Source organism: Dendrobates tinctorius, unplaced genomic scaffold, assembly GCF_039654945.1.
Source record: "Dendrobates tinctorius isolate UK_male_01 unplaced genomic scaffold, ASM3965494v1 ptg000046l, whole genome shotgun sequence".
Classification (NCBI taxonomy): domain Eukaryota; kingdom Metazoa; phylum Chordata; class Amphibia; order Anura; family Dendrobatidae; genus Dendrobates; species Dendrobates tinctorius.
The window spans coordinates 63,478,110-63,496,852 of record NW_027361714.1 but is presented as its reverse complement, the minus strand read 5'-3'; the positions used below and the strand labels follow the sequence as shown (position 1 = coordinate 63,496,852).

The window sequence follows — 18,743 nt, the reverse complement described above, 5'->3', positions numbered from 1 at the left end:
TTTTAATTCTATTTTTTTACAGGGATGTGGCATCAGCGCTAACGAACACAGCGATGCCGGGCGCTCGGCATCGCTGTGCTGATCGCTGGTGAAGCTGTCTGTTTGACAGCTCACCAGCGATCACATAGCGACTTACCAGCGATCCTGACACATTGATATCGTTGTCGGGATCGCTGGTAAGTCGCTATGTGTGACTCAAGCTTTAGAGAAAGAATATATTCGGGTGAAATGTCACTGGATGCGCTGCTGATAATAGACTTCCACAAATGTTTCCCTTAGACACTTTATTTAAATAGGTTTACAAAGTCAATGTGTTTCGAGGTCAATGCAGGACCTCTTCATCAGGACGAAACCTAGTGGATCCTTGTAGTAGATGAACTTATTCATATATCATCCTTCTTTAGAAAAAAAAAGCCCACCAAACAGGCAGAGGATAATGTCAGAGTTCATCACATTAAAAAAACAAAATTGAAAAACAAAATCATCTTACTTATTTTAAAAGGAAATGCATTAGGATATAAGTACAATTATCTACACCCCAGTTCCTATTCTTGTCCTTGCTTCCATGTCAAAAGTATGATTTTTTTGGCAATAGTTTTCCCATTTAGACACTTCTGGCCAGAAGTTTCTGAACAATAGGCTGGTGTTGCTGTGTCATACTGTAATGGGTGTTGTCAATTTTGAGCTGATGCCATTGCTGGTCATCTTCCAATTTTGACGGTGAAGTAAGTATGATGTGTTGCTTAGTTGTTTCACTATGTTACCTTTACCAACAACTAAGTCCATGGTTCTTAGTCTTGCCCATTACTTGGTGCTTCTTCAAGATAGCTTTAACAGCACATTGTCACGTAGGGCCAAGGGACTGTGGGCACCTACCCAATTCCTCCAACTAAGGGCATCCTTGTCCTCCAGATTACTCCTGGAGGTACAAACACCAGGTTCTTGTACCTATCCATGTTCCTAACTTAACTCTTATGTAATCCCTCTCCCAACCAAGGAGGTGAGAGGCTAAAATGTATAGGAAAACACTAATTAGATAGACAAGGTAAACAGACAGGGATAAAAGAAAACTACAATAATACAAATTCACCCACAAAACAACAGAGTGGGAAACAGAGAATGTATAGGAAGGGGAAACCAAATTTGAGAGGATAAGGAAAAACACGCAAACCAACTCCACGCAGCAATCTCCAGAAAAACTCTCCAAAAGCCAACTCCAAACAGTGAACTTTCTCCTTCACCAGGAAACCAGGAAGTAGAGCTATCACTGGAACTCCCAAGTAACAATGGTGAGCATAGATAACAGAGGGGGGTGGCAAACACTGAACAACTGAGACAATTCAGGGTGGAGAGCTCTAGGAGATCAACTGAACTGATTAACCCTTCCCATGACAGCAAGGAAGCCTGCACTCTTTAATAGGATGGTGAAGCAGTTCTAATAAGTGCAGGAGTTTATGTAACCAGAGGCCACAATTGTCTGACCCCACTCTGTCGTGGTATCCCAGCGGCACACATCTTAAAGCTCTAGTCTACTTTGAAATTTTTGCCGCCTGGAAGAGACATTTCTGATGCTTTATAACTACCTTGTGTCTTGCTGATGTACTCAATCTGGCCATTTGTGACCTATGGTATGAAACGGTCTTTCACAACTTAACCATTGCTGCAGAGTTTGGCTGTTACTCATCAAGTTTTAAGCCTCCTACACAGCCGATTCTGTTTCAACCTACGTATGAAGAATTAACTATGACTTTGTGCAAAGTCTACTTTGATGCTGTTTTGAAGGCAAAGCGTGGCCACCCCAAATATTTATTTAATATAATCTCTTTCATTAATTCATGTTGAATTTTGTTAATTGAAAAAATTAACTATTAACGCTTCTATTTTTTTACCAATTAGTTTAACAAATTATACATTATAGAGGTTTATTGCAAATTGCCAGATTTATTATAAATATAAAACAGAAAATGAAAGTTATTTCTCTAAATGTTAATAGTACAATATATGCTATCTCATAATGCATTTGTTTATTCCATTTACAAACACTTTTAACTGATGGTCTGTGATATTTAAACAAAACCAAATTATTTCAAAGCCAAGGAAATAGCTATGCACAAACAAAATTACAGGATGTGTGCCCTACGTACTAATTCATTTTCCCATCATTTAAATACAGTAAGATTTTATGGCCAAAGTTTTTTCTATATACAGTATGCGCGTTTTTGACATGAAACAAACTGCAAAGGAACAAAGAACTCTGATGAGGTTACAGGCTTCAAAATAATTTTTAAAGTGTAATTGTCATTTTGTAAAAGTTTTTTTTTATATATATTATTTACAAGTGCTGCTTTCTTTTGACTGATCGTTGGGTAACTCAGTACCCAGACCTCCACCAATCAGAAGCACTATACAGCACCTGTAATATGTTAAAACTTTATAAATATGATAGTTAGGCTTTAACGTGCCTTGCTACCCATGGCACCATATAATTTAATAGATATTTTCACATAACAAAAGCAGACTAAATGGTGTAACAATGAGTGTCACACTTATACCTAAAATCCCTGTTATAAGAGACAAATAATGGGATCCAGCTATGAAGGGACAGTGATATCCAAGGATAAAACCTGGGCATTAAGATAATAATAAAACACAGATGACAGATTTTGGTGTTAACGACAGACGTAATAAACAACTACACATCACAAAATTAACATTACTAAATATTACTCATTTCATTATATAGTATCTCTCAGTGTCATTTCATACTCCCGAGTCTTCTTATAGATTTGACTATGAAAGTTGACCTCCCTATTTTATCGCAAAAAAGAGCAGCTCTATTAGGGTTAGTTCATATGTGAAAGATTTGTTGCAGAAATTTCTGCAGCTATCAAATTCATCTGAATGGAATGTTTGTACACTTTGGGTGCGCATTTCATCAAGAATGGTGTTTCATATTCCAGTCTCGATCAAAACCCCACTTTATTAAAGACAGAGGTTGTCTCAAGTTCTTATGAGATTAAAATGATTGCCTGCTTATTAGTGATGAGGGAGTATACTCGTTGCTCGGGTTTCCCCGAGCATGCTCGGATGGTCTCCGAGTATTTTGGCGAGCTTGGAGCTTTAGTTTTCATCGCCTCAGCTGCATGATTTGCGACTGCTAGACAGCCTGAATACATGTGAGGAATGCCTGTTTGTTAGGGAATTCCACATGTATTCAGCCTGTCCACAAGTCACAAATCATGCAGCTGAAATGACGAAAACTAAATCTCCGAGCACGCCAAAATACTCGGAGATCACCCGAGCATGCTCGGGGAGACATGAGCAACGATGCAACTCGCCCATCACTAGTGCTTATAAAAGCAAGCAATTTTGATATTTACTTCTTAGTTCTAGTGCACAGCTCGTTTACTAGGTTATAGGCCACCCTGTAGTCTTATTGTGGCGAATTGCCTAGGTAAGCGTCTACTTGCACCTGCACCATTCTTGATTGATCTGGTCAGCTTCACTGCTCCTGTTTCCAATGCTACAGAGGAAAAGTAGCCTGTACTAGCTACAAGGGAATAGCGCTTGATGCAGACCAGATGTGTGACCATGCAACTTGTCTATTATCAGGAGCGCAATGTCCGCCTGCAAGAAGAAAAGAAGTTGAGCCAACACCTTCAAGTGACATCAAATTCATTAAAAGGTACTTCAAGTAACGGTGTGGTTTTCACAAACTTACAGAATGGAGAAGAAGATGGCAATTTTTTTTCCATCTTCTCCACATACGAGAAAATCGGATCCATTGTGATCAAACTTTGATCAGAGCGTAATTAGCGTAATCTGCCCGATTTTCTCAGATTAGAGAAAATAGGGTGGTGTGACCTTAGCCAGAAAAAAAAAAAAGGCAGGATAGGTGTTAAAAAAGCTAAAAGTCACAAAAGGCGCTACCACATTTTTCTGGTTTAAAGGCTTGAATTAATTCTCTTTATGTGCTTTGCCCCAGAGACAACCCCATTCAGATGCAGAAATGTCAGCAACAAACCTGCCTTGTGTAAAGTCATTGTTAGTGCCTCTTCTGCTATTTTTATGCCCACTGCAGAAGCCAGACTTGCAGTGATCGAGAGTAGTCAACACTAATTCGAACATGATTGTGATTCTAACCCTGCCATTTACAATGAGTCTCTCCTTTGTGACATTGCTCTGTCCTTATATTTCTGAAATAGAATGTTATTAGTCAGAAAGCATATGTTATGGACATTTCATATACTGTAACATTTGATAGCACCAAGAAAAGTAAACATCATAAAGCGGTTACATAACAACCAGTCCCCCTGTGGCAAACATCTATACGTCTTGTTTAGCTCCTTTTTGCATTTATTAGTGACTTATTTGTCTATACATTGCGCTGCGGTGGGGCTTGCAAATGTGTAGGGCTTTATTTGCACACATTAGAGCTATGCTCATATTCCTATGGTGTGGATACTGTGTACATTATGCCTTCCAGATAACTCATTGTTAACTTCAGAGTACTGTAGTTACCTTGCTAGGGGATTACTCTACTTAGGGTTCCCTGACATATTTATTATGGTGACATAAGGTGTATTGTACTGTATACTGTGCGTTGTACTGTGCTATAGCCTATTATTTTTTTGGTCTGGTGTCCCCTATCATGGCTATCTTGCTTCTTTTATTCTGTTTTTAGATATTTCTCAATAAAATATATACATTTTCAATTGACGATTATTTTGGGATCTCTTCTTGTGCCCTCCATATATTTATGGGGGACTGGTTTGTTATGTAAATGATTGAAGTGTCCTACCTATTTTTTGGACTTTTTTGTTGATATAATCATAAAGCGGTTGTGGTTTGGTATGATTCTGGAAAATTTGCATCCCTTAAAATATTAAATAAAGTAAATTTTATATTTACAAATATTTGTATTCGTAACAAATGAAAGCAATCATAACACAGAATATGAATGATAAGACCAAACTTTTTTCTCCACTCATGGTTAGTGGTTGGGTGAAGCCATTTATTGTCAAACTACTGTGTTTTCTCTTTTTAAATCATGTCAACCCAAAAGTATTCAAATGACCCTGATCAAAAAAGTTTACATGCCCTGGTAATTTTGGCCTTGTAACACTTGGATGTTTTGGGTTGACATTATGATTTGACATTATGATTTAAAAAGAGAAAACAGTAGTTTGACAATAAATGGCTTCACCCAACCACTAACCAGGAGTGGAGAAGAAGTTTTGGTGTCATCATTCATAGTCTCTGAAAAAAGGCCAAGAAAGCAAAAATTCTGCCGTGGTATGTAAACTTTTGAGCACAACTGTGTTATTTATATTATAATATACATATATATCTGTATTTTTGTTAATATACATTGTTACAACCCCAATTCCAAAAAAGTTGTGATGCAGTTTAAAGTGTAAAGAAAACAAGGATTCAATGGTTTCCAAAACTCTTACAGCCCGCAATTTATTCATAACAAAACATAGAACACAGATCAGAAGTTCAAAGTTTTACATTTTTCCAATTCATTTGAAAAATTAAGTGGTATTACTGAAAAATTGCTGGGGGGTCGGTTTTCACAGGGCCAATGTCACATATCTTTGAATAAAAATAGCATGCTAGAGAGGCAGAGTCTCTCAGAAGCAAAGATGGTCAGATGTTCACTAATCTGTGATCAACTGCATCTAAAAATTGTGTAACAATTTCAGATAAATGTTCCTCAATGTAAAATTACAAAGACTTTGACTATCCCTCAATCTATAGTGCATAATATCAACAATACATTCAAAGATTCTGAAGAACTCCATGTGCACAAAAGACAAGGACAACAGGCCATATTGGATGCTTGTGACCTACGGGCCATCAGGTGGCACTTCAATAGAATTAGGAATGATTTGGTTATGCATGTCAGGGTGTGAGCTCAGGAATAATTTAATAAATCATTGTCTTTTAACACAGTTCACAATGCAAACAACAGTTGCAAGTGAAAGCTCTATCATGCAAAGAAGAAACCATACATCAGAATAATCCCAAAATGCTGCAATCTTCTCTCAGCCAAAGCTCAATTAAAATGAAAAACTGCTCTGTATTTAGATTAACCAAAATTTGAAATTCCTTATGAAAACCATGGTTGCCGTGTCCTGCAGATACAAGAGAAAAGGGACCATCCAGCTTGTTATCAACTCACAGTTCAAAAGCCTGCATCTCTGAAAGGTATGTGGTTGCATTAGTGACTATGGAATGGTCAATTTACACATCTTGGAAGGCACTATCAATGCTGAGCTTTATAGGAGCCTTTAGAAGAGCATTTGCTCTCATCCAGACAATGTCTATTTCAGGAAAGGGCTTGTATATTTCAGCAATACAATAGTAAGCCACAAATTGCATCCATCACAACATCATTGCTTCACAGAAGAAGATTTTGGGTGACGAACTTGCCGCCTGCCTTCCAGACCTTTCCCCAACAAAAAAACATATGCTGCAGTATTAAATGAAAAATCCAGCAAAGATCCAAAACTAAGCAGCTGGAATCCTATATCAGACAACAATGGAACAACATTCCTCTAAAAAAAACTCCTGCAATCAGTCTCATTTCCTAGATGTTTAAAACCTGTTGTTAAAAGAGGGGATGCAAACCAATGGTAGACATGGCCCAGTCCTAACTTTTTTAATGTGTTGCTACAATCAATTTTTAAATTAGCTTTTTTTTCTAAAGGAAATGGAAAAATGTCTAATGTTCACCTGACAGGAAAGTTGTATATCTTTGTACCGTGTTAGCCAGTATCAACCACTGAGGACTCTCAATTCTGCATATTTTTCTAAGGTTCACCTTGTGATCTGTGTTTTATGTTTTGTTGTGAATAAACTATGGCTATAAGAGATTTCCAAATTATTGCATTTTTGTTTTGTTTTTTACATTTTAAGCAATGTTCTAATTTTTTTGTTTTTGTGATTGTAGATTAAGAGAGAAAGAAAAATAAAAGCAGCACTTTTTAGTATGCAAACTTCTTGCATACAAAAACTCCAAGCACTTTAATATGTTTTAATCTACCCATGCAATTTTCAGATCTGAATGACAGCGCCTTTATCAAGGATTAAAAATTGTTCTGCCATTTTGAGCTGAATCATTGCGTGGGTTGATTAACCCCTTCAAGACTGTAGGTATTTTCGGTTTTGCGTTTTTGTTTTTTGCTCCCCTTTTTCCCAAAACCATATCTTTTTTATTTTTCTGTCAATAGGGCCATGTGAGAGCTTATTTTTTGCAGGACGAGTTGTACATTTGAATAACACCATTGGTTTTAACATATTATGTACTGGAAAATGGGAAAAAAATTCCAAGTGCAGTGAAATTGCAAAAAAAAGTGCAATCCCACAGTTTTTTTTTTTTTGCTTTGCTTTGTACTAGGTTCACTAAATGCAAAAACTGACCTGCCATTATGATTATCTAGGTCATTACAAGTTCATAGAGACCAAACATGTCTAGGCTTTTTTTTTATCTAAATGGTGAAAAAAATTCCAAACTTCATTAAAAAAAAAAATTTGCATCATTTTCCGATACCTGTAGCATCTCCATTTTTTGTGATCTCGGGTTGGGTGTGGGCTTATTTTTTGCATGCTGAGCTGCCATTTTTAATTATACCATTTGGGTGCAAATACAATCTTTTGATCGCCCATTATTACATTTTAATGCAATATCATGGCGACCAAAAAAAGTAATTCTTGCGTTTTGACTTTTTTTCTTGCTATGCAGTTTAGCAATCAGGTTAATCTTTTTTATTGATAGATCGGGTAATTCTGAATGCGATGATACCAAATGTGCGTATGTTTGATTTTTTAGTGTTTTATTTTGAATTGGGGTAAAGGGGGTGATATGAATTTTTATTTTTTTTTATATTTTTACTTTTGGCATGCTTCAATAGCCTCCATGGGAGTCTAGAAGCTGCCATAACCTGATCGGCTCAGCTACATACAGGCGATGATCAGATCACCTGTATGTAGCAGAATTTCTGACTTGCTATGAGCACTGACCACTGGGTGGTGCTCACAGCAAGCTGGCAGTGACAACCATAGAGGTCTCCAGGAGACCTCTGGTTGTCATGCCAACCCACCGGTGACCCGCGATCACATGACGGGGATCATTGATGGGCAGATTTCCAGCACGATTACCGGAAGCGCATGTTAAATGCTGCTGTCAAACGCTGTCAGAGGCATTTAACGGGTTAATAGCCACGGGTGGATCACAATTCCACCCTCAGCTGTTCCAGGCACATGCCAGCTGTTCAAAACAGCTGACATGTGCCGGGAAAGATGTGGGCTCACCGCCTGAGCCCACATCAAATGGAGGATGTCCAACATCTGCGTACTATTACGCCCGATATCGGAAAGGGGTTAGAATCCTTTTTTCATCATTGGTTTTTAGAGTTCTGAGCATAGTTTTTAGATTTTTTTTAAAGAGAAAACAAAATAAAATAGCAACATTTTGCAGTGGATGCATGAATATGGATGGATAAGGTACCCCTCTTTTTTTTCTGCTGCCTGTATTAAAAACTTTTTTATATTGTCGGAGGAAGCTGAGTGAAGGTCATTGCATGTGTACCCTTCAACACAATGCTATCTTCTATAGCTATCTATCTGATTTGTAGGGCTTGTGAACTACTTGAACAACCCATTTTTAAATGAAGTAGTTCCCCTTGTAAAATAAAATCATATACTCACATCCGACCCTGATGCCATTCCAGCATTGTCAGTACTGGGTCTCCTTTGACATTATTATGCCACGTGAGCCCTGCAGCCAGTCAGCAGCCCCTACTAGACTGCTACACTCTCACTTCCTGGACAAACCTCAGACAAGTAGAAGTGAGTGTGCTGCAGCTCAGTAATGGTTGCTGATTGGCTACAGGGCTCATGTGGTGTAACGAGGCTACACAAGACCTGTGAGACAGCAACATTGCTGGAATGTGGCCAGTATGGGAGATGAGAATATGTTTTTTTTTTTTTTTTTTAGGGAGGACTACTTAATTCAAAAGGGGTTGTCCAAGTAGTGGACAACACCCTCGAATAGCATATTGTATAAACATTGGTGATCTAATAGATTGGTAATTTGGTAGAAATAAAGTTGAAGAAAACAGTGTTGTCTCAAAGGATGCACATCCAGTGACCCGGACTCAGCAGTTATCAGAAAATATGACAAAAACCAGTCGGATGTAGGTGAGGAGCAGATAACATAGTGAAGGGAGTGGTAAGGTGAGCATAAGGATTTTTTTTTACTTTTTGATAGTCCTCTACAGTTCTAAAAACGCTGGCAAGCGGCTGCCGTTTTGCGGAATCTGTGTAGATTCAAAATGACAAAAAAGGCTGCATTTCAGCAAATGCTTATTTTCATAAAACTCAAGTAGAATTCAATTCCAATCTAAAATATTCGCTCATCTCCAATTTTAGAGAAAGAGTTCCTTAAATTTTTGACAATTATTGATATTTCGCAAACCAGGAAGTAGTAAAATAACTGAATTAATTTATCCCTTATATCACTTAATATAAATTGCATCATCTGGCAAAGGTAATAGTGTTATTAGTTTTACTACTCTTAGGTTTGTATAACATAGTTACTGGAGTCAAAAAAAGACTTAGGTTCATCAAGTTCAACCTTTCTCCACCAATTCTAAAAGTTAGATGCCGTTTCGTATTGGGCTAATTTAGGAACTGTCTGATTTGTAATGCGAGTCTCTCTAGTGTTAACCCAGGAAATTTCACTACAGGGCCATCAAATACTTGACAGTCTTTTTCTTGGTAGGGTTGTGTTTCTGGTGGTAGGTATGTCTGTTGTCATAAGCATCTCATGGAATGAAAAGCTATTACTGATACAACTCACAGATGATTTACTTGGTCGCGTTGGAATGTCTTGTATAGAGCCGCACCTCTCGGGTAATGGGGCTGAACTGGATGAAACCTGACTTACTGTAAGAGTGCTAGCACTTTTGGATGAATACTTGTAAATCATTTTGAGGAAAGCAGACTTTGTATTGGTGTCTTGTTTATATAAAATAATATAGCACTTTGGTAAAAATGTACATGTCAAGATGCCATAATTTGATAAAAGTATTACTATCATTTCAACAGCGGGTAAATATATGCCAAATGTAGTGGCGTAAATTGGAATAAAAGTTATCCATGAAATGAAGTAAATCAACATAGCAAATGTTATAAACTTCGCTTCATTGTAATTTTCAGGTAGTTTTCTGCCTCGAAACGCAAATATGAAACCTGCAAATGCCAAGACAGCAATGTATCCAAGCATTATACCAAATGCTACTGTAGAGCCTTCATTACACTCTAATATGATTGTTTTTGGAAGAGAGAAATTCTCGTTAACATAGGGAGACCAAAATACCAACCAAGAAGTGCAAATAATCACCTGAATTCCACTACAGAGAAAAACCAGAGTAAATGGTCTGTGAAGGAACTTTAAAATGCTCTGAAATCTTGGCTCAAATGTAAAAGCCAGCAGTATTTTAATTGATTTCAGTAAAATACATGCCACCACTATTGTAAAACTAATCCCAAACATTGTTTGTCTTACTTTGCACTTATATTCAGCGGGTTTACCAATAAAAAAGACAGCGCTCACAAAACTGAAAAGAATAGAAATGAGGATGACATAGCAAAGAATGCCTCCAGATGCCTTGACGACTGGTGTATCAAAGTTCTTGGCAAACAGGATAGCTATGGCAAAAATAGTGAAAATTCCCAAAAAAGAAATGATTAGGAGGACAATTGCCAAACCATCATCCCAGTGAAAAAATTCAATTTTCTTCAAGAAACATTCCGAGCTGTTGACTGGAGACCATTGAGTCTTGTTATTACACTGGACACAATAGCCCATATCTAGAAAAAGTACAAAACAAACAACAAATAACACAAAATGTTTAGCAAAAAGTAAAATATCAGTGTATATGCTTGCTTAAATATAACTAAAGGGTGGTCCCATCTCAGACATCCGTTTTAATATAGAGCCATGAAGGTAATGGGTTGATTAATTGATTCTTAGCAAATACCTAACTATACTCATTTCTCTACTGCAGTCGCTAGAGGGAAAATGTAATTCTGTAGTGCGGCCAATGCATGGAATGGCCATTTAGGTAGCACATGAATACCTGATTCCACCAGATCAAGACCTGTTGCCTGTAAGTGTCCCTATGCTTATGAGCAGGGAAGGTGGGTTCACAAGTAGGGATTAAATATTTTTTTGAGTTAAAGGTGTTGCCAACTACCATACATTGGACACTGGATTAGGCATTTTACATGCCCATACCATATGATTACAAGTCACTATGTTCTGTACACCAAGATAAGAGTGGATCTTAGGGATTGCTACTTGTGTGCAATAATCATACAGCACATGGATCAGAAATGTATATATTAAAGAGGACCTGTCACCTTTTTAAAAGTGACATTCTTTTTCTTATTTTCTACATAGGCTTCCAGAAATATCTGATCTGATCTGGCTAAGTTGTGATTTTAACAAATAAGGTGACATTGCAACAGGGGCGGACACTGACAGCTTGGGGCCATTGTGATAGAAATGCATGTGGGGCCCCTCCTTTTAGGGTGACAATGCTATATATCTTACATATCGGATTTTATAGATCCCTGTCTTTTATTACATACCTTCTTCTCTTGTTAGCTATATTATGCTATGATAGCTGATGGAGCATGGGAAAGCTTTTTTTCTAGAGTAGGAGCTGATGGACTGGTCATCTGGTCACTGGCTCCTCTATCAGCAGTGATTTTATATCTAACAGGAGAGGACTATGTAATAAAAGAGGGCGCTGTGATTAATAATAACAAGGATATGCTATGTAAGGGACAGTACTACTGTACATAACAGCAGAGGAAGCTATAAAATAAGGAACTACCCCATACATAACGATAGAGCATGGTAGATAGTAAGGGACGGAGTTATACATAAAAGAGGAAACTATATCTTAGGCACTACATATAATAAGTGAGTACACTACATACTAAAGGGACTGTGCGATACATAAGGCTACATTCTTGTATCCATGTGCAGTGTTGTTGTGTTGCCTGCTTTTACAGATGCATTGAGCATGTCATATTCTGATCCTCAAAATCGGATCAGAACAGAACATTCTTTGACCCTGTGATTTTCACAGATGTGCGAATGGACGTGTAAAACTCTTCGACTCCATGTGCCATCCTATAAAAAAAATCAGGCAGCCCACAGACAGTTCATACAAATGTGAGAATATGACCTAAGGGATTTTACAAATAACATTATCACTCCAAGTTACAGTACAGATACAGAATAATATTGCACATCTATTGTATGCATACATGATTTTTCCTCGCCCGCTGCCCCTGACTACAGCTATGTACCCCACCATTAACATTCAATTAGCCACGCACCAAGCAAAATATAAAATGATAAGCAGCACTAGGCCCCCATTAACTATAATCTTCACCACCCAATAAATATAAATTATTCAGTCTGTTATTTTCCCCAATTAACTTTAACCCCTTAGTGACAGAGCCAATTTGCTACTTAATGACCGGGCCAATTTTTCCAATTCTGATTACTGTCAGTTTATGAGGTTATAACTCTGGAATGCTTTAACAGATCCTGCTGATTCTGAGATTGTTTTTCATGACATATTGTAATTCATGTTAGTGGTAAAATTTCTTAAATATAACGTGCGTTTATTTATGAAAAAAAGGGAAATATGGCGAAAATTTTAAAAATTTTGCAATTTTCAAACTTTTTTTTGCCCTTAAAATAGATATATTTTAAGAAAGATATTTCACACAAGATACTTAATAAATAACATTCCCCACATATCTACTTTACATAAGCACAATTTAGGAAGTTATAAGGGTTAAGGGTATGTGCACACATTGCTGATTTGTGTGCGGATCGGCAGCGGATTTGGCCCTGTGGATCTGCCGCAGATTCTCATGCGGTGTACAGTACCATTTTAGCCTATGCAAAACAAAAACTGCTGTGCACATGCTGCAGAAAATTCAGCGCGGAAATGCAGTGGTTTATTTTCCGCAGCATGTCAATTCTTTGTGCAGATTCCACAGCGTTTTTACACCCATTCCATTATAGGAATCCACCGGTGTAAAGACGCAGCCCAAATCCGCACAAAAACCGCAGAAAATCCACAGTAATTCCGCAGTGAATCCGCAGGTAAAAATGCAGGTCATTTTACCTGCAGATTTCGCAGATTCCACGCGGAAAAATCCACACACGAATCGGCAACGTGTGCACATACCCTAAACGTTGACCAGCGATTTCTCATTTTTACAACAACATTTGCTAAACCATTCTTTTAGGAACCACATCACATTTGAAGCCACTTTCAGGGGTGTACATGACAGAAAATACGCAAAAGTGACAACATTCTAAAAACTGCAGCCATCAATGTGCTAAAAACCACATTCAAGAAGTTTATTACCCCTTTACGTGCTTCACAGGAACTGATGCAACGTGGAAGGAAAAAAAATAAACATTTAACTTTTTTCACAAACATTTTACTTCAGAACCAATTTTTTTTTATTTTCACAAGTGTAAAAAGAGAAAATGAACCACAAAATGTGTTGGGCAATTTCTCCTGAATACGCCGATGCCTCATATGTGGGGTTAAATCACTTTTTGTTCGCATGGCAGAGCTTGGAAGGGATGGCGCGCCAGTTGACTTTTTCAATGCAGAGTTGGCTGTAATTGAGATCGGATGCCATGTCGCATTTGGAGAGCCCCTAATGTGCCTAAACAGTAGAAACCCACCACAAGTGACCCCATTTTGGAAACTAGATCACCAAAAGAACTTATCTAGATGTGTGGTGAGCACTTTGAACCCCAAAGTGTTTCACTAAAGTTTATAATGCAGAGCCGTGAAAATAAAAAATCATTTTTTTCCACAAACATGATCTTTTAGCCCCCATTTTTTTTTCCCAAGGGTAACTGGAGAAATTGGATCCCAAAAGATGTTTTTGTCCTGAGTACGCTGTTACCCCACATGAGGGGGGATCCTCTGTTTGGGTGCATGGCAGAGTTTGGAAGTGAAGGAGCACTGTTTTGGAATGCAGACTTTGATGGAATTGTCTGCGTTGCGTTTGCAGAGCCCCTGATGTGCCTAAACAGTAGAAATCTCCCACATGTGACCCCATTTTGGAAACTAGACCCCCCAAGGAGCTTATGTAGATGTGTGGTTTGCACTTTGAACCCCCAAGTGCTTCACAGAAGTTTATAACGCAGCGCCAAGAAAATAAGAAATCATTTTCTTCCTCAAAAATGATTTTTTAGCCCACTATTTTTTATTTTCACAAGGCTAACTGGAGAAATTGGACCACAACAGTTGTTGTGCAATTTGTCCTAAGTATGCTGCTACCACATATGTGGGGGTAAACCACTGTTTGGGCGCACGGTATAGCTCAGAAGAGAAGGAGCACTGTGACTTTTTCAACACAGAATTGGCTGGAATTGAGATCAGAAATCATGTCATGTTTGGAGAGCCCCTGATGTGCTTAAACAGTGGAAACCTCCAATTCTAACTCCAACCCTAACCTCAACACACCACTAACGCTAATCCCAACCATAACTGTTATGAATGGGTCACCGTGGAGGAAAAACTTAAACAAGCTAAGCCCCAGAAAAACCAGAGAGGTTGGTAACTATGCAGATTGCAAATCCCTGATGCTAACCACAACAACTAGCAGCAGCCGTGGAGCGTACCTACAATAAACCTAGATGCCTCATCATGGCCAGAGGACTAAATAAACCTAAAGCAAGAAAAGGGGAAAACTAACTGCCCCAGAGCAGAACCCAAAGGAATAGACAGCCCCCACACATGTATTGACGGTGAAACAAGATGAAAACACAAACATAGGCAGGAAAATTGGCTGAGCAAACGATGGGGCCCAAACTAACTAGAAAGGATAGGAAATGAAAGACACTGTCTGCAATCTGCCAAAAACCCTACAAAATAATGTCTAACAATTCTGATAACAAAATTAACCCTGAAGTCACTAGACTTCTCCCACTATATCAGCACTCTGAAATATTCTGTGGCAGAGCAAAAAAGGCCAATCTAATAAGGGACAAAAAGCAAATTGGCAACTACAGATAAGTAAGAGTGGAAATTCAGCACAGCCCCAGCCGGGGCTGGCTGACCACACAAAAAACTGAATAGACCAACAAAATCAAGTGTGAACATTAGCAGAAAAATTTAGCTTGAGCTGACTGGAACAGAGCTGAGAACCAAGACTTGACAAGCCAGAAGGAATCACCAGCACCAGAGTAGGGCGTCGGCTGTCTTAAATCCAATCTGAGATTCCTGAGATCCAATCGTCATCCTCATTATCAGGTGGCAGATCTCTACTGATTAAATCAGCCTCACTACCTCCTGTTACCACCAGAGGGAGCGTAGAAGGAGAACTCACAACTGGTAGACCAGAAAATGAACTCACAACAGTACCCCCCCTTGAGGAGGGGTCACCGAACCCTCATCCACGCCACCAGGCTGATCAGGATGGGCCCGGTGAAAAGCACAAACCAATCTATTGGCATGAATATCAGAGGCAGAGACCCAAGAATTATCCACCTGGCCATAACCCTTCCATTTTACCAAATACTTGAGTCTCCGTCTAACCAAACGAGAATCCAATATTTTCTCTACCTCATATTCCACATTGCCTTCAACCAACACAGGATCAGGAGGTGCTACCATAGGAACCACTGGCTCAACAAACCTCTTCAACAGAAATTTATGAAATACGTTATGGATCTTGAACGTAACTGGAAGAGCCAATCGAAAAGAAATAGGATTAAGAATTTCCAAAATCTTATAAGGTCCAATAAATCTTGGCTTAAATTTTGGTGATGCAACCTTCATAGGAATATTCTTAGACGACAACCAAATCATATCACCCACTTTAAACCAGGGACCAATGGTCCTATGCCGGCTGGAAAATCGCTGGGCCTTTTCCTGAGAGAGTGACAACTTATCCACCACTAGGTCCCATATCTGCTGCATTCTCTCAACCACAGTGTCCACACCTGGGCAGGACGAAGATTCCACTTGCCCTGAAGAGAATTGAGGATGAAACCCAAAATTACAGAAAAAGGGTGACATCAAAGTGGCAGAACTAGCTCTATTATTCAGAGAGAATTCAGCCAAGGGCAAAAATGAGACCCAATCATCTTGATCAGCAGATATAAAACATCTTAAATAAGACTACAAGGTCTGGTTTGTTCTCTCAGTCTGTCCATTGGTCTGGGGATGAAACGCGGAGGAGAAGGATAACTGAATTCCCAAAATCTGGAAACAAACTGGACTCCTCTGGCGGACACAATGTTCTCAGGAATCCCATGTAACTGAACCACCTGTTGTAAAAACAAGGGCAGCAACTCAGCGGAAGATGGCAACTTTGGGAGTGGTACAAGATGGACCTTCTTTGAAAATCTATCACAAATCACCCAGATAACAGTCATTCCCTGAGAGACAGGAAGATCAGAAATAAAATCCATTGAGATATGGGTCCATGGCCTCTTGGGCACCGGCAGGGGCATCAGCAACCCACTAGAATGAGAACAGGGTTTAGACCGAGAACAAGTCCCACAGGACTGTACAAAATTCCTGACATCACGAGATAAGGCAGGCCACCTAAAAGACCGACTCACCAAATCTCTGGTACCAAAAATACCTGGATGACCAGCCAATGCGGAGCAATGAACTTCAGAAATCACTCTCTTTCTCCACTGGTCAGGAACATACAATTTTCCCATAGGGCAACGCTCAGGTTTATCCTCCTGAAATTCCTCCAGGGCGCGTCTCAAATCAGGCGAAATGGCAGAAAGAACTAACCCCTCACCTAGGATGGTAGTAGGCTCGGTCACATTAAGAGAATCGGCAAAGAAACTCCAAGAAAGGGCATCTGCCTTAACATTCTTAGTGCCCGGAAGAAAAGAGACCACATAATTAAAACGCGTGAAAAACAAGGCCCATCTAGCCTGTCTAGGATTCAAGCGTTTAGCCGACTCCAGATAAATCAAATTCTTGGGATCGGTGAGGACCACGACTTGATGTCTAGCTCCCTCCAACCAATGACTCCACTCCTCAAATGCCCATTTCATGGCCAACAATTCCCGATTCCCCACATCATAGTTGCGTTCAGATGGGGAGAACTTTCGAGAAAAGAAGTCACAGGGTCTTTTTGGGACAAAACAGCTCCTGCACCAATCTCAGGAGCATCTACCTCCACCTGAAATGGAAGTGAGACATCAGGTTGCCGTAAAACTGGAGCTGAAGTAAATCTCCGCTTAAGCTCCTGAAATGCTGAGACAGCCTCAGGAGACCAATTCAGCACATCAGCGCCCTTCTTGGTCAGATCAGTCAGTGGTTTGACAATACCAGAAAAATTACTTATAAATTTATGATAGAAATTAGCAAAACCCAAAAACTTCTGGAGGGCTTTCAAAGAAGTAGGCTGAACCCAATCATAAATGGCCTGTACCTAGGCCGGGTACATTTCAATAGTCGATGGAGACAAGATAAATCCGAAAAATGAAATCCTCTCTACACCAAAGAGGTATTTTGATCCCTTAACAAACAGGGAATTCTCCCTCAAAAACCGGAACACAGTCCGGACGTGTTCCATATGAGAATCCCAATCACTAGAAAAGATCAGAATATCATCCAGATAGATGATCAAAAACTTATCCACAAAGTCACGGAAAATATAATTCATAAAGGACTGGAAGACAGAAGGGGCAATTGTGAGCCCAAAAGGCATCACCAGGTACTCAAAATGTCCCTCCAGAGTATTAAACGCAATCTTCCATTCATCCCCATGCTTGATGCAAATAAGATTATACGCCCCCCTGATGTCAAGCTTAGTAAACCAGCAGGCACTCTTAACTCTGGAGAATAAATTAGACATCAGAGGTAACGGGTACTGATATTTAACCGTCATCTTGTTAAGGGAACGATAATCAATACACGGTCTTAATGAACCATCTTTCTTGGCCACAAAAAAACCCCAGCACCTAAAGGTGACGAGGATGGTCTAATATGACCCTTCTCCAACAACTCCTTAATATAGGATCGCATAGCATCATGTTCGGGTACTGATAAGTTGAAAAGCCGACCCTTGGGAAATTTACACCCAGGCATCAACTCAATTGCACAGTCATAACTCCTATGAGGAGGCAAAGACGCAGACTTACTCTCACTAAATACATCAGAAAAACCAGATAATCAGGAATATCATGAGACTGAGGAGAGGTGGAGGAAACAGGAGCATCCCTAAGAACACACTGACAACCCCAACTCACCACAGACCCAGATTTCCAATCCAAAACTGGATTATGAGTTTGCAACCAGGGAAAACCGATACCAATAGTATCATGCAAATTATGCAGCACCAAAAATTTACAATTTTCTTGGTGGTCTGGGGCAACTCGCATTATCACCTGGGTCCAAAACTGAGGTTTATTCTCCGCCAAAGGAGTAGCATCAATACCCCTCAAAGGAATAGGCGTCCGCAGAGGCGTCATAGAAAAACCACAATGTTTAGCAAAGTCCAAATCCATCAGATTCAAAGCCACTCCTGAATCCACAAAAGCCTTAGTGGAAAATGTGGATAAGGAGCAGATCAGAGTAATTGCCAAAAGGAACTTAGGTTGTACCCTGCCCACAGCAAATGTGTGTGCAAAACGATTCTCTCGT

The 18,743-nt window shown here is 39.3% G+C and overlaps 1 protein-coding gene across 3 annotated transcripts in view; it reads right to left on the bottom strand.

The window, feature by feature from the left end:
* GPRC6A (G protein-coupled receptor class C group 6 member A) overlaps positions 1-18,743 on the bottom strand; it is a 211,134-nt gene that overhangs the window by 81,832 nt on the left and 110,559 nt on the right. The window contains exon 6 of one of the 3 annotated variants that reach the window (XM_073575951.1): positions 9,536-10,881. The exons of the other annotated variants lie outside the window; for them this stretch is intronic. Within the exon in view, the coding sequence (XP_073432052.1) occupies positions 9,761-10,881 (1,121 nt within the window). The 3' untranslated portion in view covers positions 9,536-9,760. Of the gene's footprint in view, positions 1-9,535; positions 10,882-18,743 lie in introns of those variants that run through there. 3 annotated transcript variants of the gene reach the window in all.